Source organism: Schistocerca serialis, chromosome 3 (genome assembly GCF_023864345.2).
Source record: "Schistocerca serialis cubense isolate TAMUIC-IGC-003099 chromosome 3, iqSchSeri2.2, whole genome shotgun sequence".
In the NCBI taxonomy this organism is placed as follows: Eukaryota; Metazoa; Arthropoda; class Insecta; order Orthoptera; family Acrididae; genus Schistocerca; species Schistocerca serialis.
The window spans coordinates 497,939,265-497,962,578 of record NC_064640.1 but is presented as its reverse complement, the minus strand read 5'-3'; the positions used below and the strand labels follow the sequence as shown (position 1 = coordinate 497,962,578).

General features: G+C 39.9%; 1 protein-coding gene across 1 annotated transcript in view; it reads right to left on the bottom strand.

Moving 5' to 3' along the window:
- The window catches only part of LOC126470385 (beta-galactosidase-like), a 305,106-nt gene that overhangs the window by 121,444 nt on the left and 160,348 nt on the right, over positions 1–23,314 (bottom strand). The window contains exons 3-4 of the mRNA XM_050098215.1: positions 12,919–13,069; positions 5,531–5,594 (exon numbers count right to left, since the gene is read on the bottom strand). Coding sequence (XP_049954172.1) covers positions 5,531–5,594; positions 12,919–13,069 — 215 coding nt within the window. The remainder of the gene's footprint in view (positions 1–5,530; positions 5,595–12,918; positions 13,070–23,314) is intronic.

The window sequence follows — 23,314 nt, the reverse complement described above, 5'->3', positions numbered from 1 at the left end:
GAAGTGGCAGCAAAATGACTGTTCATGTTGGTGTGTAGAATGTATGAGTCCGGCGACATACCATCTGAGTTTCAGAAAAATATCATCCACACAATTCTGAAGACTGCTAGAGGTGACAAGTGCGACAATTATGGCACAATCGGATGTGTTATATGACAATCAGTTTGGCTTTGGGAAAGGTAAAATCACCACAGAGGCAATTCTGACATTGAGGTTGATAATGGAAGCAAGACTAAAGAAAAATCAAGAAACGTTCATAGGATCTGTCCAACTGGAAAACGTGTTTGACAATGTAAAATTATATAAGATGTTCAGAATTCTGAGAAAAATAGGAGTACACTATAAGGGGGGGGGGGGGGATGAATAATGTACTATATGTACAACAGCCAAGAGGGAATAATAAGAGTTGATGGTCAAAAACGAAGTGCTTGGATTAAAGAGGGTGTAAGACAGGGATGTCATGTTTAACCATTACTGCTCAATCTGTATATCAAAGAAGCAATGACAGAAATAAAAGAAAGATTCAGGAGTAGGATTAAAATTCAAGGTGAAAGGATATCAATGATACAATTCACTGATGACATTGCTACCCTGAGTGAAAGTGAAGAAGAATTTCAGGATCTGCTGAATGCAATGAATAGTCTAATGAGTAAAGAATACGGACTGAGAGTAAATCAAAGAAACATAAAAGTATTGAGATGAAAGAGAAATGAGAACAGCACCAAATTTAACGTTAGGTTTGATGGTCACAAAGTAGATGAAGTCAAGAAATTCTGCTACCTAGGCAGCAAAATAGCCAATGATGGATGGAGCAAGGAGGACATCAAAATCAGACTAGCAATTGTCAAAAGGGCATTCACATTCCTGGCCAGGAGAAGACTACTAGTATCAAACACAGGCCTTAATTTGAGGAGTAAATTTCTGAGAATGTATGTTTGGAGCACAACATTGTATGGTAGTGAAACATGGCCTGTGGGAAAACCGGAACAGAAGAGAATTGATGCATTTGCAATGTGATGTCAGAGACGAATGTTAAAAATTATGTGGACTGATAAAACAAGAAAAAGGGGGTTATGCACAGAATTGGAGATGAAAGGAATATGTAGAAAACAATGACAAGAAGAAATGACAAGACGATAGGAGATCTGTTAAGAAATGAGGAAATGGCTTCCATGGTACTAGAGGCAGCTGTAGAGGGCAAAAACTTTAGAGGAAGACAGAGATTGGAATACACCCAGCAAATAATTGAGGATTTAGGTTGCAAGTACTACTCTGAGATGAAGAGGCCAGAAAAAAAAGAAAAAAGGAGAGAGAGAGATTTGGAGAAAGCTTTTGACAATGTTAACTGGAATACACTTTATACTTCTGAAGATAATAGGGATAAAATTCAAGAAGCAATTGGTTAATTAGAATTTGCACAGAAATCAGACCACATGTATGAAATTTGAAGGGCATGAAAGGGGATCAGTGGTTCAGAAGGGAGTGAGGACTATCCCCAATGCTATTCATTCTGTACATGGAGCAAGTTGTCAGTGATGGAAAGCAAGGAGGAATTTGGGAAGAGAATTAAAGTTTTTGGAGAAGAAACAAAAACTTTCTGGTTTGCCAATGACACTGTAATTCTGTCAGAGATAGCAAAGGACTTGAAAGTGAAGTTGAATGGACAGCATCTTCAATGGAGGATACAACACGAGCATTAACAAAAGCAAAACAAGGGTAATAGTTGAAATAAATCAAGTGATGCTGAGGGAATTACATTAGAAAAAGAGATGTTGAAAGTAGTAAATAAGTTTCACCATTTGGGCAGTAAAATAAATTGTGATAACTGAAGTAAAGAGGATATAGCATGCAGAGTGGCAATGTCCAGAAAAACCTTTCTGATGTCTTGAGTATAGCCTTGTGCAGAAATGAAATGTGGATGATAAGTGATCCCGAAAGAAAGAAAACAGAAACTTTTGAAATGTGATACTACAGCAGAATTCTGAAGATTGGATTTATTTATTTATTGGTCCTGTGAATCTAGGAGTGTACAGTGTAAAAAAGATATTGGACCATTCATTAATTACAATACACATTCCTTGATTTTTTCCTTTCTTGTCAGACATCATTTTAATAAAAGATAAAATTATACAATAATTTCTTACTCTACATATTTTATAAAAACAGTCTTAATCAGTGAGGCAGTTTTGTTCTTCTAGGTATTCCCTTACTCTATAGAAGCAGTGCTCAACCAAGTAATCCTTCACAGTTGATTTGAACTTGGTTAAGTCCATTATTACTTTTGTGATTTGGGTAGTGCATTGTACAATTTGATGCCAGGGTGGAGTATGCCTTTGTGTAATAGTGCTGTGTTTGTCTGCTGTACATATACATAATTTATTGGTCCTGTGTGGTAGCTATGTACAGATCCATTACAGGTGATGCTTGGACTTTGCTGTTTAGTTTTTCTTTAAAATAGTTACAGTTTAAAGTATATAAATAAATGGAAGTGGTAGTATTTTATTTTTCCTAAATAGTGTCTTGCATGATGATATTTGATGTAACCCTTGCATTAATCTAATAATCTTTTTCTGCAATCTAAATGATTTCTGACTAGCTTCACAATTTCCTCAAAACACTGCACCATATTTCAATATTGAATGAACATAAGCAAAATATATGGTCCTGAGATCATCATGTGATATGCAGTTTCTTATTATTCTCATTACAAAACATGTTTTGCTCAGTTTTTTGTCTGCATAGTCCAAGTGTGTGTCCCATTTCATGTTTTGTTGACTCCATACACCGAGAAATTTTGTACTCCCATTTTTTATTTTTCAATTTTTTGTCCACTTATTTCTACAGGAGGATTTGCTGGTGTCCTATTCTGGGTGGTGAAAATACCCATTGCAACAGTTTTTTTAGGTGTCATCTGCAAATTGATATAGCTCACTGTTTTTACTGTTCATCTATAAATTTTTTATATATAATTAGAAGAGAAATGAACCCAATACGGAACCTTGGGGAACTTCATGTTTGACCACTAACAAATCTGACTGGTGAGTTTTGACTGTCCCATTTACTTCATATATTATCTCTATGAGTTGTTTTCTTTCATGTAGGCGTGATTTAATACAGTTATGTGCTGCTCCCCTAATACCCCAGTTCTGAATATTACCTAGTAATTTATCATGATTGATGGTATCAAATGCTTTTGACAAATCTAGGAATATACTTGAGTTATGTTCCTGTCTATCTAGGGCCTGTAGAGTTTCATACAGAAATGAAAAGATTGGTGATTTCTCCTAAAACCATGTTGAGATGCTGTTAGCATATTATATTTATCTATGAAATTTGACAATCTTTTATAAATGAGTTTCCATAGAATTTTAGAAAAAACACAGACAAAAGAGAAACTGGTGCACAGTTTGAAACCTCTTCCTGGCTTCCTTTTTTGTGTAGTGGTTTAACTTTAGCTATTTTTAAACTTGTTGTAAAGCTGCCAGTTGAGGAAGACAGGTTTACAAGATACGTCAGTGGTTCAGAAATTGAGTCTACACATTTTTTATAACAAAATCTTGTACATTATCTATTCCTGATGAATGTTTTGATTTTAGAAGCTTGAGATGAAGAGGCTTGCACAGGATGAATGGAGTTACGTAAGACCAATCTTTGGACTGAAGATCACAACAACAGCACATACTTTGTAGGCTGATAGCTTTTTTTCCAAAATGATACAAACAAACTGAAGTCTGCTTCCTGCTTTAACTGTGATTTAGTTGCAGTGACTGAATAATTTTTCCATCCTTACAAGTTGTTTATCTAGGTGTATGAGTTGATTGATTCCAGTTATACCTCACTGATACTGTAGTCATAGCATACTATGGACCTTCTTTTTTATGACTCCTGGCTATTTTATGATTTATTATGCTGTTGTTTTGCTGGACCAGTATGTGGCCATGTGCACATTATTAACGTCACACTGAAAGTATCATATGAAGAGGCTTTAGACATGTACTACTAATGATTGTATATTCATGTATGGCAACACATGCCTTACATTGTTATACAAACATTAAGTGCATATTGTAATGTATGCTCCTTTGTAGTTCATATCTTAAGGATTGTTGATATGACATAATGGTACTTACAGTGTGGTGCTCAAAATAGGCACGTTGTTGATATTGGTTCGATGTAATAAAATTTTAAAATAAATTCTATGCTGCTAATGTTGATTATTAGTCATCAAAAATGAATTCCACATGTCTTGCATGAGCTCTAGAGCAGCAAGAATATAAAACATAGCATACTGCAGTTTTATGTTTTCTGAAGCGCACAATTTTACATTTCTGAATAATTGAATTATCAGTCATTGAACCACTTCAAAATCTTATCAAGATGTGACCAAATATTTGTAAACCTTTGTTCACATAGTTCTTCATGGTAGATAATTGCATCATCTGTAAAAAGTTTGAAGTGGAAGGCCACAAAAATAAAATATGAACATTGAGTGTGCCAATACACTTACCTAGGGCATGCATGAACTTACTTGTACATCTTTCAGTAACCCTCCATCCAAGATAAAAAGCTGCATCCTACCTACAAAGAAATCCTCAGTCCAGTCATCTAGTCACAAATGTTGTTTGATACCCAGTATGATCATACTTTTACTGATAAGTATGGTGTGGTACTGGCTCGAAAGCTTTTCAGGTGTCAAGGAATACTGAATCTACCTGACTGTCTTGATGCATGTAATTCAGGATATCATGTGCGAAAAATGCAAGCTGAGTTTTGCGTCACCCATATTTTTTCAATCCATGGTGGTTGGTATGAAAGGGGTCATTCTGTTCAGGAAACATCCTTACATTTGAGCTCAGAGAATGTTCTAAGCTACATTCAATAATATTGAATGACAATTTTACATATCATTTTTGGTACCCTGTAGATAAGTGTGATTCATGATTTCTTCCAATTAATGGGCACAGTTTTTTGTTTGAGTGATCTATGGTATGTTGTGGTTAAGAGAGGGGTAACTCAGCTGCATATTCTTTGTAGAATCTGAAATGATCTCCCTAGAGCTTTGGAACTTTGTTCAGTTTTCATGATTGCAGCTGTTTTTGATAGCATTTGTAACACAGGCATGAACAGCACTCAGACAAGTAATTCTTTCAGAGCAAAAGTTTTTAAGGTAGACTATGACTTTGATACACAAGACAGTATGTTTTTCAGTAGCACCAAGTGTGTTTCTTACAGCTTTGCAGACTGTATTTTGCAAATACTTATTGAGTTCCTCAGTTTATTATACATTTACATGCTTATACTTATTTCACTCTTTTTATTAAGTGATGCACTGTCATAATAAATGTTATTAGTTGAACTTCAATATAAGAGAGATAGTTAACTATAGGATTAACACTGACATCAAAACTGCAACAGATATTTCATCACTAATGTGATTTTATTATAACAATATCACAAAACAGATTAACGACATTAAAATAGTACAGAGTATTTGGTTCTGTATTTAGCTCAATTGTATCACATAACTTACTTTGATCACTAGTACGCAGCCTGATATCTGGATTGAGGGTAAGCAACCAGTATGGTAGACCACCCTGTAAAACAAAACTACAAATTTGGCAAAACATCTTACACTTAGATTAAAATATTGAAAACATATTTTTACTATTAGATTCACTCACAAGTGAGTGCATACACTTGGTGATATTATCCAATGTTTGTATTACATTTAATCAGTAAAAAGACTGAATGGATGGGTTTCCCGTTTATAGACACAGACCATATTCTTACATGATAATTCCAATATATAGCATGTTTCTCATAAACATATCAAGTAATATCCTCCTGTGTAATGGCAAATACATTCCACATAAAGTTATGGACTATTTCAGATTACATTTTGTGCAGTAATAGACTGACATACAATCAGCAGAATCAGTCCTGTTTTTAAACTGATAGACTTTCATTCTTCCTTTCCAGTATGACTTCTGAGCAAGAATCATCAACTTTATGAACCTCCTTACACTCAGGCAGACATTCCTGGAAGAATTTAGCCTTGTTGGTCTGATTACTCTTCCTGCAAGCACTAAGGAACAATGATGTTCATAATTACAATACCAGAAGGAAAAATGACATTCATTACTCTGCATTAAGGATATCTGTAGCATAAAAACTGGTGCACAATGCTGGATGTAAAATTTTTTGTAGCTTAGCCAGTTACAGACAGCAAAGTAAAATTTGAAAACAAACTGAGAAAGCTTTTCCTTGACAACTCCTTCTATTCCATAGAAGTATTTCTATTATTGCAGTGAGCAAAAGATGGTGGATAGGAATTACTCTCTCACATCTGTATATTTAATTGAAAAAAAGAAAAAGAAATGATCATAAATGTTCAGCATCTCCAAATTAATTTGTGATGTGAAAGTAAAACTAATTAACTAACAGATGGCAACAAATCTGCAACCTTTGAAAATAGAATGTGTGTCAACACATCAATATCCACAACATTTTCAATATTTCCTGTACATTCATTGCTCTATCTACAAATAAATTACTGTCTGCAATGTACTTTCCTGTACATAGCCATCCAGGATCACACCTGGCCCAAGTTTCACAGCCTGTACACAGCACCTGTTATTCTCACTGGTGAAGATACCACCGTACCTAAATCAATATCATGCATGTTGCTAGTCACACACTCATTTACTTTAACAGAGCAAACATTACTTGATATGGCACTTCAGCATATTCAAACTCTAAATTCCCACAAGGTACTGGAGCTAATAATCCCACAATCTTACTATTTTCTGCACAAATAATCTCACACTGTCAACTCTCCCCCCCCCCCCCCCCCCCACCCCACTCCTGGTTTTTGCTTCCAGGCAAATACCACTCTTATTTAATTTCTCAAGTCTCCCTATATGCACAACATTTCTTATCCCAAGATCAATGAATCATTCATTGTCTCTAGTCCACCACTTGTCCCATATTTTTCACCTCATCTTCACATAAGCAGGAGTAGGTACACTGGGCACATGTGCATGTTCCTTACCATAGCATCCAGTTTCTTAGACATACACATATCATTTGCTTTCAGTGCAATTAACTGAACTGAGAAAGTTCACTATGTTTCCTCAAGGGCACTCCCCTGTGTTTTCAACCCTTGCATGGTTGATCCTCTATCAGTTACACAAAAAAACAAATGACAAGAGAACAAAATAGAATGATGAGAAGGGCACTTAAATATAATATCAACATGACCCTTCTTACTGTAACATAGTTCCTTCACCTGAGTGGTGGCTTATCATTACTGCTTTACACAAAAAACAATTTGCCGCACTCCTTGCTCACAACAAAATACATTGTCTGTTCCAAACAGTGCAACGTAACATAACTTTTTGACAACCCTCAGAACACTATCTGAGTTTACTTTACCCAAATTGTGCATATAAGCATAATTACAACTCTGGTAGAAGACCCCTGACTTGCCGTGATGCTTGCAAGAGAAACAAAAATCCTGCAGTCATCCCACTGCATATTGATGCTGCAAGTTGTAGCTGCCAATTTAGAGGTGGTGGCAACCACTTCTGACACTACTTGTAGTGGCAATGTGGATGGCCATTATGGTGACAGGTGGGGCTGGTAGGCGATATGGTTGGGATATTTGCAGTTCACCACCCTTAGCTTTACTACAGTGGGCTGGTGGCAGCTGTCAGGTAGTGATCCATAATGGAAACAGTACTGGTTGAATAATCTCTTTATTTTGTAAGAAGCTACAGTATGTAACAGTTACCCAGCAGATGGACAATGTGTAACCCCTCAAGTGATGGTGGCAGCTGAATAAGTTATGCCATAAGCATGGCAGCTATAATTCTGAATCAGCTGTTCAGTACAAAGTGTACCAGGCTAGGCAGGATTACCGTATTTACTCGAATCTAAGCCACACTCGAATCTAAGCCGCACCTAAAAAATGAGACTCAAAATAAAGGGAAAAAAAATTTCCCGAATCTAAGCCGCACCAGAAATTTGAGGCTCGAAATTCAAGGGGAGAGAAAAGTTTTAGGCCGCACCTCCAAATCGAAACAAAGTTGGTCCATTGTAATATGAGACCCAATTTAGGTCGAATGAAAATTGGTTCGAGTCGTAATCTTAGCAGTTAAGCTTTACCAGGTAGCCATTGCTATGCGTCAGGCGCTCCGTCCGTATTTATACGGGTACCCTTCCTTTTTCACGTGCTTCGTCTGGTTTGAATCGATTGCTTATTTTGCTTTGATCTGATAAGTGCCATTTTCTTTGTTATAGGTGTTTATGTCACTCTAAGCTGAAAATGCATTACTGTACTGCGTCATGCATTGTTTGTCGCATTCTGATAGTGCGTGTTTATGGCGTGTCGCCACTCACCGCATGGCTTGCTTTTGTGCGCGCTACCGCCACTTACAATAAAAAACAAAAACAAAAAGGAGAGGAATCATCTCATTAGCAAAACAATGGCAAGGGATTGCTATTTGTTGTTACTTACACTGCTGCTTTCTTTGATAGTGATCAACAAGAACCAAATAATAGACTGCGTATGGTAGAACATGTTCTGAACGAGAGGTAGGCGAAAATTTTTCTCCGTTTGAAAATCTTTGCAGCTGCTTCTTTAGTACATCAAATGCTGCACAGAAATTAGTCATCTTAGATTTAAAAATCTAGTCAGTTGCCGTGCTTCATTTCTGACTGTATCACTATTAGGCATAAGAATGATACGAATATAAACATGACACGATACGTATATTCTTCCACGTTTGCTGTTGTCTCACTCAAGTTTCGTAGTTTATTAGGCAGACAGTATTTAAATGAGATAGCAGCAAACACGAAAAAAGAATACACGGCAAAATGTTTATATTTGTGTTATTCTTATGGTGCAGATAATGTTAGACTGTGATAATACTGCATATGATTCACATTTCGTCAGGTTCCTATTAGCAACCATCTCTTCTCACAGGTAGGAAAAAAATTCAGAACGTAGAGTTGGCCATATTGACAAGCATCTCTAAAAGTCTTGCCAGTCGGATTTTCGTAGTACATTGAAATTCTGCTACATTTGAAGATGAACAATACAAAATTTGTATTTACTTCGTTGGATAATGTATGAAAATGCAGTGTCGAAACTCGGGGCGGAGAAAAAAAAAGCTCGTCTTCCACCTTCCTTTTAATTTATTTACTGACGCAGAGGTTTTGGCGCCAGTATTTATCTCTGTGCCTACAAAGCATGCCTGTGTAGTGCTACATATATTCGATGGCAGAAGTTAGTTGTGGCAGCACCTACCAATATTTTTCAGAACTTCCGCTTTTTTGCATTCGATTCTAAGCTGCAGGCGGTTTTTTGGATTACAAAGACCGGAAAAAAAGTGCGGCTTGGATTCGAGTAAATACGGTAACCATGGTCCCCAGCATTGATGATGGTGGCAGAGTGTGCCCATCACACCGGGCGATAGTGGACGGCTATAATGTGTATCCTCATGGTGTGATCAACAGTGACAGTAATTGCCCACTCAGGCAGTTAAGGCTGGACAGCTAGATGGCCCAGGTTTGAACCCTGGTCCACCAGGAAGGCAGATACCAGTCACTCAGTGAGTGGCCAACTGGTGGAAAGGCTCCAAGGTGGCAGCATCCAGACAATGGCTAGTGAAGACAATGTATGATAGTGGCAGCTTGCTGACTCATCTCAGCTTGATGACTTGTGGATGTCAGCTCATGGCTAGTGGCTGACAATGACAGCATAAGGCCAGTCTAAGTTAGGCAGTATGTATGGAAACTGAGTCTGCTAATGTTTCTGAAGTTGCAGTGCTTCTCATGTAAGGCCAATGGTGCCAGGTCTAATCATTGAGCAATGATGACATCATTTGCCCAGTTTCCCTGTCATGTCAGCCCTGCCACAAGCCCATTTGGTGCTGTAATATGTAGTAACTCCTCCATTTGGAGGCCCTGGGTGGTATCATTTGCAGTGTGAGCTTACTGAATACATTCTTCTGCGTCATCACACCTAGTTACTGAGGTGTCTAGCAACAACCCCTCCCCGCCCCCCCCCCTCCCTTTATGACACCAATTTGCTGAGATGGTCACTAGAGTTGTACACTTTGCCAGTTGGAACCAATATGAGGGTAAGAGAAAAAGCCATGTGAAAGTTGAGCTTTCACAGCACACAGTGGAGCTTGTGAGACATTGTTCTGGCTTGAGGAGACTTCTGCCAATGATGTACTGTGGGAAGGTACAATGATGCATAGCACTGCAAGAATGGTTCAGTCTGTAATTACCTTTCAAGTAAGGGGAGTAATTGAGGGGAGTAATTGGAGCTATTTATCAATGTAATGGGTTTGGTAATATGATAGGTGGCTTCTGTGTGAGCACTGTCTTAGGGGATATATTTTTCTGGAAATATGTAGTGCAACTTTGTCAAAGAATTCTGCTTAATGGGCCAGAGTGATGATTAAAGAAGCCACAATATAAATGAGGAGAATTGCTGAGCATCAGAGTAAATTCATTTTCCATTAAATGTATGTAGAAGCAATTTGTTAAGAAGAAAGAGTTTTGTTATACTATTTTACTAGTTTTTTGCATGATGATTCAATAGAGTAAATTATTTGTTTACTCAGATCAGAAGCATATACACAGGATTCCATAAATTTGCAATTTCAGGTAAGAAACTGGAATGAATTTATACACATACACACACCAGAATTGAAATAAAAGAGTCGTTATCCAGAAACAAACAACTGGTACAGCATTTTCTTGTGCCTACTCCTTGTTGCAAGAATCAGATCAACATAAACATTGACACAGATTTTTTTGTCTGTATTTCTCCATATTCACAAACTGTTGGCCCTTGTAAGTATCCCCACTTCATTAGATTGTAATGTCTATAGGTGAGAAATGAGGAAATCTCAGGGGACAAACAGCAAATCAAGAAGGATGCATTAGCCCATAATAGATGCTCCAGCAGTACCATGAGAAACAACACAGTAAATTCATGATAATGGGTGTGTCAATTTCTGGTATCATTGTGATTCCAATTATATTTTGTGTGATCCACTTTAGATGGACAACAGCCCAATCACTTGAGCTCCCAGTGCATCAGTTGCCAGTAGACTGGATTAATATTAGAAAATAGTAATTAATTTAATATGCAGTCAATGAACTTTGTGGTTAATGCTGATTTAGAATAAGAAGAATCAGAGTATATTGTACAAATATGTGACACTATTAAATTTTTTGTTAAGATTTTTCCAGAAATGTAAACAGATGATGATCAAATGGACTGTATCTCCCAAAGGAGACACAAAGTTTGCACCATGGTTCAGCCTTGTGAAGCAAACAGCTCTTGTGATCAACTCAGGAAAAGAACATTGTTAGGAGGATGTCACAAGACACCTCAGTAACTACGTGTACTGTTGCAAGAGAATGTATTCAGATAGCTGACACTGCAAAAGATGCTTCTAAAAGAAGGAGTTCTGCACATTGAAGTACCAACAGGACCTGTTATGATTTAAAGGCCAGGAGCACAGCCATTTCAGAAAAACTACAGACCAAGCTTGTGTACACACTGCCTATTTCAACAGCCATAATGCAGATATCACCAGCTGCTGGCCATGAGGGGAGGTCCATGCCAGTAATCAAGCTGAGAAGAAACAACAAGCTCACACTGCCAGACTTCATTTACACTAGTTGCAGGCCACTGCCTGTGCTGCACTGGCTACACTGATCTGGCACATCTCCACCAGTGGGCCAGTCACTGTGTGGCTATCATCTGCTGTTGGCTGCCTCGCTGGTGGACTGGGATTTGAGCCTGAACCATCTAGCTGTTCGGTTACCTCTTCTCAAGCAAGCAAATACTGTAGACATTCTTCGCCCTGTGTGAGCATATATTATCAGCGTTCACCATCACCTGGTGTGAGTACAAGCCACTGCCATCATCCACACTGGGGCCCGCACGTGGTTTGATCCCATCTGGTCTAGTACACTTCATGCTGAGCAGCAGGGGTGGGCCAGCTGCCATGGGTACCTTATACTGTCCGATGTGTGTCACTCAGCTCCATTCCCAATTCAGAGCTACAGCTGCCATGCTGATGGCATCACCTACCTGGCTGCCACTATTACTTGAGAAAAGATGCCACGGGCCACTGCCGACACTGACAACCTTTGCTGATTGAAGTCAGCCATATCATGGGGGCACTAGCTACCTTCTGATTACCATCTTCACTGCTGTATGTTGTTGTGAAATAAAGAGATTGTTCAACCAAACCAATGCCTGCCACCACACCATTGCAGCCAGGCCCAAGATGGTGAACTGCAGACATCCTGACCTATCACAGCCAGACTCTCCACCCACTGTAGCAGTCACTCACCCTGGCCACTATATCTCATGTAATCCAAATATTAAGTTTTACCTTCTAAAGATTTCCAGCAATAAGAGAACTATTTTTGTTTCCTTTCCACATTACAAGTGTAAATTGATTCCATCTGTATTTTCTTTCCAGCATGTTTCATTTGAGGTCATACTCCTTAACTAATTTTTTATAAGTCTTAGCACTCTGTCTTCTCAAATGACAATTTCATTTTACTAATGAAAATAACTTTCTTGGACAGCATAAAATCAACCATTCACTTTATGATATGAAGTATGTACATTAGTTCACAGCATTCTGCCATCACCTATTCAAAATAAAAATTTATGTTTGCTAGGATGTATTGCTATAGCAGAATCAGAAAGGTTAAATTGTTGTTGATCAAGATAACTCCAAGTGGAAGAGTTGCAGCATGACAGTTGTTCATTGGGCTAATCATGGAGATGCATACACAATATTCAAATGGGTTTCTGTCTTTCTTAATATTTGTGTTACTACCCCTAGTTACAAATAATAAGGAACACTAACTTACCATATCTCTTTCTGCACAAATATAAGGTCCAACTCGGAGAATCACTAACAGACCCTCTTCTTGTGCAATGTCAATGAAATGTAAAAGATCAAGATCTCCACTGAAAATGTATTCCCCAGGTTCCGGAGCATGCTGACTCCACTCAACGTACCTGTGGGTTATCTGATTAAGTATTTCAATTTTTTATAGTTAACAAAATATTGTATATGTTTTGATAAGTAATGGTAATAAGAAAAGAATACAAAATGAGCTGGGAATGAAACCAATACATTTTCTGTACAAAAACATTGAAAAATATGAGAAAAAACTATTACATACAAACATTTTCCGTAAATTTTATTCAAGATAAACTTCATTACGGTAACATATGAGAGATGCACAATAACAAAAATCTATCTCCATATATGTGCTAGCCACATGTAATGTTCAATAAATGCTTCTGTTACATTACTTGTTTAATATAAAGAATTTGTTGTTAATTAAAGGAACTTCAAATTTATTTTTAAACATACCTCTTTACTCTAAATTTTTTTTATATCTGTGGATGGATTATGAACGGTATTTACAGCTTTGTAATTTTCTTGTGTCTTAGCTAAAGCTAGAATCCATAAAGGATAACACAAATCATTATAATTTACTATTGTAATTGTGAAGAGCAATTAAAATGAAGGGAACTGTTGGTAAGAAATTTCATAAGAGTGTAAATGTGCTTTTCTGCTAATTCTGAGAGCTGTTTAAAGAGATGGCTACAAGATGTAAACAGTTGAAACCTCATACAGTTCTAAATTACTTATTTCTACATTTACATCTACATTTATACTCCGTAAGCCACCCAACGGTGTGTGGCGGAGGGCACTTTACATGCCACTGTCATTACCTCCCTTTCCTGTTCCAGTCGCATATGGTTCGCGGGGAGAACGACTATCTGAAAGCCTCCGTGTGCGCTCTAATCTCTCTATTTTACATTCGTGATCTCCTCAGGAGGTATAAGTAGGGGGAAGCAATATATTTGATACCTCATCCAGAAACGCACCCTCTCGAAACCTGGCGAGCAAGCTACACCGCGATGCAGAGCGCCTCTCTTGCAGAGTCTGCCACTTAAGTTTGTTAAACATCTCCGTAACACTATCACAGGTACCAAATAACCCTGTGACAAAACGCGCCGCTCTTCTTTGGATCTTCTCTATCTCCTCCGTCAACCCGATCTGGTACGGATCCCACACTGATGAGCAATACTCAAGTATAGGTCGAACGAGTGTTTTGTAAGCCACCTCCTTTGTTGATGGACCACATTTTCTAAGGACTCTCCCAATGAATCTCAACCTGGTACCCGCCTTACCAACAATTAATTTTATATGATCATTCCATTTCAAATCGTTCCGCACGCATACTTCCAGATATTTTACAGAAGTAACTGCTACCAGTGTTTGTTCCACTATCATATAATCATACAATAAAGGATCCTTCTTTCCATGTATTCGCAATACATTACATTTGTCTATATTAAGGGTCAGTTGCCACTCCCTGCACCAAGTGCCTATCCTCTGCAGGTCTTCCTGCATTTCGCTACAATTTTCTAATGCTGCAACTTCTCTGTATACTACAGCATCATCCGCGAAAAGCCGCATGGAACTTCCGACACTATCTACTAGGTCATTTATATATATTGTAAAAAGCAATGGTCCCATAACACTCGTCAATGGTCCCATAACACTCCCCTGTGGCACGCCAGAGGTTACTTTAACGTCTGTAGACGTCTCTCCATTATAACAACATGCTGTGTTCTGTTTGCTAAAAACTCTTCAATCCAGCCACACAGCTGGTCTGATATTCCGTAGGCTCTTACTTTGTTTATCAGGCGACAGTGCAGAACTGTATCGAACGCCTTCCGGAAGTCAAGAAAAATAGCATCTACCTGGGAGCCTGTATCTAATATTTTCTGGGTCTCATGAACAAATAAAGCGAGTTGGGTCTCACACGATCGCTGTTTCCGGAATCCATGTTGATTCCTACATAGTAGATTCTGGGTTTCCAAAAACGACATGATACTCGAGCAAAAAACATGTTCTAAAATTCTACAACAGATCGACGTCAGAGATATAGGTCTATAGTTTTGCGCATCTGCTCGACGACCCTTCTTGAAGACTAGGACTACCTGTGCTCTTTTCCAATCATTTGGAACCTTCCGTTCCTCTAGAGACTTGCGGTACACGGCTGTTAGAAGGGGGGCAAGTTCTTTCGCGTACTCTGTGTAGAATAGAATTGCTATCCCGTCAGGTCCAGTGGACTTTCCTCTGTTGAGTGATTCCAGTTGCTTTTCTATTCCTTGGACACTTATTTCGATGTCAGCCATTTTTCCGTTTGTGCGAGGATTTACAGAAGGAACTGCAGTGCGGTCTTCCTCTGTGAAACAGCTTTGGAAAAAGGTGTTTAGTATTTCAGCTTTACGCGTGTCATCCTCTGTTTCAATGCCTTCATCATCCCGGAGTGTCTGGATATGCTGTTTCGAGCCACTTACAGATTTAACGTAAGACCTGAACTTCCTAGGATTTTCTGTCAAGTCGGTACATAGAATTTTACTTTCGAATACACTGAACGCTTCACGCATAGCCCTCCTTACGCTAACTTTGACATCGTTTAGCTTCTGTTTGTCTGAGAGGTTTTGGCTGCGTTTAAACTTGGAGTGAAGCTCTCTTTGCTTTCGCAGTAGTTTCCTAACTTTGTTGTTGTACCACGGTGGGTTTTTCCCGTCCCTCACAGTTTTACTCGGCACGTACCTGTCTAAAACGCATTTTACGATTGCCTTAAACTTTTTCCATAAATACTCAACATTGTCAGTGTCGGAACAGAAATTTTCGTTTTGATCTGTTAGGTAGTCTGAAATCTGCCTTCTATTACTCTTGCTAAACAGATAAACCTTCCTCCCTTTTTTTATATTCCTATTAACTTCCATATTCAGGGATGCTGCAACGGCCTTATGATCACTGATTCCCTATTCTGCACATACAGAGTCGAAAAGTTCGGGTCTGTTTGTTATCAGTAGGTCCAAGATGTTATCGCCACGAGTCGGTTCTCTGTTTAATTGCTCGAGGTAATTTTCGGATAGTGCACTCAGTATAATGTCACTCGATGCTCTGTCCCTACCACCCCTCCTAAACATCTGAGTGTCCCAGTATATGTCTGGTAAATTGAAATCTCAACCTAAGACTATAACATGCTGAGAAAATTTATGTGAAATGTATTCCAAATTTTCTCTCAGTTGTTCTGCCACTAATGCTGCTGAGTCGGGAGGTCGGTAAAAGGAGCCAATTATTAACCTAGCTCGGTTGTTGAGTGTAACCTCCACCCATAATAATTCACGGGAACTATCCATTTCTACTTCACTACAGGATAAACTACTACTAACAGCGACGAACACTCCACCACCGGTTGTATGCAATCTATCCTTTCTAAACACCGTCTGTACCTTTGTAAAAATTTCGGCAGAATTTATCTCTGGCTTCAGCCAGCTTTCTGTACCTGTAACGATTTCAGCTTCGGTGCTATCTATCAGCGCTTGAAGTTCCGGTACTTTACCAACGCAGCTTCGACAGTTTACAATTACAATACCGATTGCTGCTTGGTCCCCGCATGTCCTGACTTTGCCCCGCACCCGTTGAGGCTGTTGCCCTTTCTGTACTTGCCCAAGGCCATCTAAGCTAAAAAAAACCGCCCAGCCCACGCCACACAACCCCTGCTATCCGTGTAGCCGCTTGTTGCGCGTAGTGGACTCCTGACCTATCCAGCGGAACCCGAAACCCCACCACCCTATGGCGCAAGTCGAGGAATCTGCAGTCCACACGGTCGCAGAACCGTCTCAGCCTCTGATTCAGACCCTCCACTCGGCTCTGTACCAAAGGTCTGCAGTCAGTCCTGTCGACGATGCTGCAGATGGTGAGCTCTGCTTTCATCTCGCTAGCGAGACTGGCAGTCTTCACCAAATCAGATAGCCGCCGGAAGCCAGAGAGGATTTCCTTCGATCCATAGCGACACACATCATTGGTGCCAACATGAGAGACCACCCTGCAGATGGGTGCACCCTGTACCCTTCATGGCATCTGGAAGGACCCTTTCCACATCTGGAATGACTCCCCCCGGTATGCACACGGAGTGCACATTGGTTTTCTTCCCCTCTCTTGCTGCCATATCCCTAAGGCACCCCATTACGCGCCTGACGTTGGAGCTCCCAACTACCAGTAAGCCCACCCTCTGTGACCGCCCGGATCTTGCAGACTGAGGAGCAACCTCTGGAACAGGACCTGCAGCCATGTCAGGCCGAAGATCAGTATCAGCCTGAGACAGAGCCTGAAACTGGTTCGTCAGACAAACTGGAGAGGCCTTCCGTTCAGCCCTCCGGAATGTCTTTCGCCCCCTGCCACACCTTGAGACGACCTCCCACTCTATCACAGGTGAGGGATCAGCCTCAATGCGGGCAGTATCCCGGGCAACCACAGTCGTAGTCCGATCGGGGGATGCGTGGGACGAGCTGGCCGTCCCCGACAAACCCCCATCCGGACCCCCACAGTGATGCCCATTGGCAACAGCCTCAAGCTGTGTGACCGAAGCCAACACTGCCTGAAGCTGGGAGCGAAGGGATGCCAACTCAGCCTGCATCCGAACACAGCAGTTGCAGTCCCTATCCATGCTAAAAACTGTTGTGCAAAGAACGTCTGAACTAATCTACAGAGAGCGCAAACAAATCGACACAAAATTTAAACGGTTATTAAAATACAAGATTGCCTAGTAAATGCAGTAATGCTGCTACTTGCGCACTGCTGACACACTGCTCGGCGGCGGAAGGAGACTACGCGATTCTACACTATTCAGGTACTAAAACGCGATGCTACAACTCTCAAATACTATAATACGCCCGAAATTTATGAATTAAACAATGCAAGTACCAAAAACACGCAAAGAAATTAAGAATTAAACTATGTAACAAATGAGTGAGCTAGGAGTATACGACTTGCTGCTGCAGCTGCTTATCCAACGGTGGCAGGGAGCATTAACCATTAATATCTTTGGCCCAGATGAAGAGTTAACCCAAAATACTGTAGTGTAGGACATCATTGAATGGAAATATTTTAACTTACTGACCACAATGGTTAAGGCAGTTGACTCCCTTTAAAGGAGAACAGAGTTCATATCCCTGTCTGAACATAAGTATTTAGTTATACTCCAACTGCGTTCTGTGCAGTCCTGAGCTAGTACAATACTGATGCATAATTAAAAGGTAGTGTTGTTGCATATTTTCTGCAGAAAGAGATGGTTAAGGCAGTGTATATTGCCACTCGAGTGCCAATAGCTTAACATAGATATTTCCACTCTGTGCACATCCTCAACCACAGAGGTGGGTACACTATATTTAATAATTCAGAAATAATCATGGAGAAACTAAACTGTTTTGTGTATTCAAAAACAATAACTCTCACATAGGCTATATAGTATGTGGTGAGTTAGAAAAAAATCATTTACAAAAGACAGTTATAATTTTATGAAAATGTGATGTTTTGATTTATTTCTCACAGTCAGTTTTCATGGAAAACCTGTAAATGGCAATGGCACCATAGATTTTTCCAATATCTACTGAAGAATTTATGGGTTTCACAGCCTCTGCCTGCTGACACTGATCTGAGGCAATAGAGTAGGTCAGGTTTAACTAAACCTTGGTTTTACTTGGACCATCACATAAATTAACTATTCACAAGAGAAAATTATTTTTTTCCTACCATAAATTCGTTTTCATAGGTTCAGAGTGCTATATGACCTTAGATGGCTGCTATATGTCACCTAAATTCTTTGATATACACTGTCCAGTCACATTAATGCAACCATCTGTCAAAAGTCAATGGCAATGGCAATAGCCACCTTTTACAGTGTGAACAGCTGTGAGGCATGCAGAAAAAGATTCAGTGAGGTTATGGAAGGCACTGCTAAGGATGTGGAACCATGCCTACTCCAATGCAATGGCCAGCAGTACTAGGTTCCTCAGTTGAGTATCTGTGACATGAACAGCTTGCCTGAGGTGGTCCCACAGATTCTAAATTTGGTTTAAATCCAGGGGTATGGTAAACTCATCCTGGTGCTCTTTGAACCATATAACATACACTGTGAGCTGTGTGACACATTACATTGTTCTGCTTGTAGATGCCATTGTGCTGAGGAAAAACAAATAACATGTAGAGGTGGACATGGTCTCAAAAGATAGATGCATACTTGCATTGACCCGCTGTGCCTTCCAGAATGATGAAGTCATTCGAGAATGCCATCTGGCCAGACCCCTCCGACAATTGTTGTAGGGTGTTTGCTTTCACAAGTTTCATGCCACATTCCAACGACCATCTGTTCAATGGAGCATTAAACATGCTTCATCTGAAAATTTAACCTGTCACCACTCAGTGGATGTCCAGTTGTGGTACTGGTGTGCAAATTCCAGCCTTTGTTGCCAATGAACTGCAGTCAGCAGAGCTGCGTGAACCAGGCACTTGCCATGAAGGTCCAAATGCAGCAACTTTCACTGAACGGTCACTGAGAAGACACTGTTGTTAGCCCCTAGGTTCATTTGTGTGATCAGCTGCTCCACAGTTGCATGTCTATTCTCCCATGCACATCTCTGCAGGCTTCGTTCATTTCTCTCATCTATTGCCCGTATTGCACCACAGCTGCCTCAGCACCAATCATTTTGTCATGCATGGTATGCTTTAACATTGGTGGCACAAACTTAGCCATTTCGGAAACGTTCCACCCTTGGCCAAAAAGCCAATGACCATGCCATGTTGGACATCAGATAAATTGCTCTATTTCCACGTTACAACAACAACTGCACTGTTCTCTACATCCACCTGACACACTTTATATATCCACTGTTAGTACTGCTAACTACCATCTGTGAGTGGTTACTGCATCTTGACACCAAACGTAAGCAGTGGTCACAAAAATGTGACTGGGCTGCGCATATAAAAATGTTAAATCCACTGGTAAGAGTAATTTTTTTCACATCTAACAAATTCTTCTGAAGTTTTAATTACTGATAGCGTACTGTTTTGTTTGTTTGAGTTAAATTCTCTGTCTATTGCTTTATTGTACTCCATGTAATATAATCTGTGCACGGAGCCATTTTGCCACCTTTGCGAAGATTGCTGATAAAATGAAGATGGGATTAATTGGACCACCAAAGTATGAGGTTAAGTAGACCAATTCAGTTAATCCCACTAAGGTGTTGATGAATTAATCCAATGAGTAATTTCACAGGAATCCCCACTATTGCCTCCAGAATTACCATACATGAAAGCACAAGCCTTGTAGCTGTAGCCTATCCTTTGGCGTTTACTGTCTCCAACATCTTAATAGGCCTTAGTGTCAGTGGTATCGAACCTTTCAGTTAAACATACTTACTGACCAATATTTTTTTGTCATCATATGTAATGAGCAGACTTCTGCCAGTTCAGCAGAAAACTGCAGATAACTCACTGGGAGAAGCTGCAAACAAACGTGCAGATGGCAATGTGGACAACACCGGACGTCAGACAGAAGCTCAGCAAATAGAAATTATTCATCCTGCGCAAGTTTGGCCATATATGAAGACCAGTGCATGGAAAACAATAAGAGGTAGAAAGAAAGGTAAATCAACTATCGTCACCAGTACACCAGCTAACCAATAGTTAGACACAGCAGCAAAAGCCATAAGATCAAAGGAATTGCAAAAAAAGCATACATTAAATGAAGTAAAGCCTTCACTAAAACGCCAGAAATTGGAAGCGAGCAGCAACAACTCCGACGATGATCATGTCCAGTACCCCAGTAGATCGATTCCTCTGATAATGACTTGCACATACAGTGAAGTGCCAAAGAAACTGCTATAGGACTGCGTATTCAAATACAGAGATATGTAAACAGGCAGAACGTGGCGCTGCAGTCGACAGCACCTATATAAGACAACAAGTGTCAGGCTCAGTTGTTAGATCAGTTACTGCTGCTACAATGGCAGGTTATCAAGATTTAAGTGAGTTTGAACGTGGTGTTATAGTTGGCATATGAGCGATGGGACACAGCATCTCTGAGGTAGCGATGAAGTGGGGATTTTCCTGTACGGCCATTTCACGAGTGTACCATCAATATCAGGAATCCGGTAAACCATCAAATCTCCAACATTGCTGTGGCCAGAAAAAGATACCGCTAGAATGGGACCAATGATGACTGAAAACAATCGTTCAATGTGACAGCAGTGCAGCCCTTCCCCGAATTGTTGCAGATTTCAACACCGAGCCATCAACAAGTGTCAGTGTGTGAACCATTTGACAAAACATCATTGATACAGGCTTTTGGAGCAGAAGGCCCGCATGACACAAAGCTTTATGCCTCGCCTGGGCCTGTCAGCACTGACATTGGACTGTTGATGCCTGCAAACACGTTGCCTGGTCAGACGAGCCTTGTTTCAAATTTTATCGAGTGGATGGACACGTACGGGCATGGAGAAAACTTCATGAATCCATGGACCCTGCATGTCAGCAGGAGACTGTTCAAGCTGTGAAGGCTCTGTAATGGTGTGGAGCATGTGAAGTTGCAGTGATATGGGACTCCTGATACGTCTAGATACGACTCTGACAGGTGACATGTACGTTAGCATCATGTCTGGTCACCTGCATCCATTCATGTTCATTATGCATTCCAACGGACTTCGGCAATTCCAGTAGGACAATGTGACACCCCACATGTCCAGAATTGCTGCATAGTGTCTCCAAGAAGACTCTTCTGAGTTTAAACACTTCCACTGGTCACCATACTCTCCAGAAATGAACATTATTGAGCATATTTGGGATACCTTGCAATGCACTGTTCAGAAGAGATCTCCACGCCTCGTGGACTTACTGATTTGTGGACAGCCCTGCAGGATTCATGTTGTCAGTACCCTCGAGCACTACTTCAGATGTTAGTTGAGTCCATGCCACATCGTACTGCGGCACTTCTGCGTGCTCGCAGGGGCCCTGCACGATATTGGGCAGGTGTACCAATTTTTTCGGCTCTTCAGCGTAAGTGGTACTGAAAATTTTGTAACAGTGAAGAAAGAGACTTCATTTCAGTCAAACAGAAGGGAAAACTGTCGCGAATGGTTGCAATTATGTTGCTGAAGTTATTGTAGTGTACGATGGTGAGTGCAAAGTAAATTTTTGAAAGAGAGTTGCTTCTAGTAACAATTTGAAGCTGCAGAAGAAGGTAATACCTTTATTGCTTCAAATAAAATAATTTCCAAACTACCCAATCCAGTACATGACACCAGGACTCAGTATTCAAAAAAATTATGTGGTTCCAGATTGATGTCGCTAAATTCATAGTGCACTAATTTCGTTATTTCCGAGTTTTTTCATTGATATTGTCATAAAGGTTTGTTTAGCATTGTTTCTGATGTTGTTGCAATACATTTTTATGTTTAAGGCCCTGTAATTCATTTATTTAAACGAAAGGTCCAGTTAACCATCAGATATGGTCCAGTTAACACTGCCAATGAGATTAAATGGTTCAAACGTGGGGTCAAAAGTCTTCTATAGTCCTGTAAAATCTGTCAGCTATTGCAAGAATGGAAGTCCCTTTAGTTTTTTATATGTTTTCCTCTAGATAAGCCTACATGAATAAAATTTTTAGAAAAAAAAATGGTTCAAATGGTTCTGAGCACTATGGGACTTAACTGCTGTGGTCATCAGTCCCCCAGAACTTAGAACTACTTAAACCTAACTAACCTAAGGACATCACACACATCCATGCCCGATGCAGGATTCGAACCTGCGACCGTAGCGGTCACGCGGTTCCAGACTGTAGCGCCTAGAAACGCATGGCCACTCCGGCCGGCAAAATTTTTAGAAAGACCCAATTTTAAATAACATTTCAAGGGAAGAAAAAGAACAGGTACAGTTAACCCTAACTTCCCTTACTATTATTGCAAGAGTCCGGTAAGTTTCCACACTAGTTGTAAGAAAGGATGTGAGAACGGAAGCAAAGCCGAAGTTCCGTGTTGCATGACCTAGTACATTTCTGCATGTTATGCTTATTGTTGACTGTTTGAACTTGGCTCATTCTGTGAGAAGAAAATCACGGGATATGCTTTACATATTTACTGTTGAAGGTGCATCTGTGTACATACACAGCCAAGGACACGGACATGCACAAGTGTGCATTTGACTTGGGATTTTGTAATAGGGCTAAATCGTACGATATGTTTTTTCGTGTTTTGAGCACGATGGAAAAAAACAGTACTGATGAGGTTACTTGAAACAGCGTTGTAACTCTGTGCACAAACTAATTCGTAGTATTAAATCAGCGCTTGTGGTTTAGTTGCTGTAGAAGAGTGTAACTGACATATTAT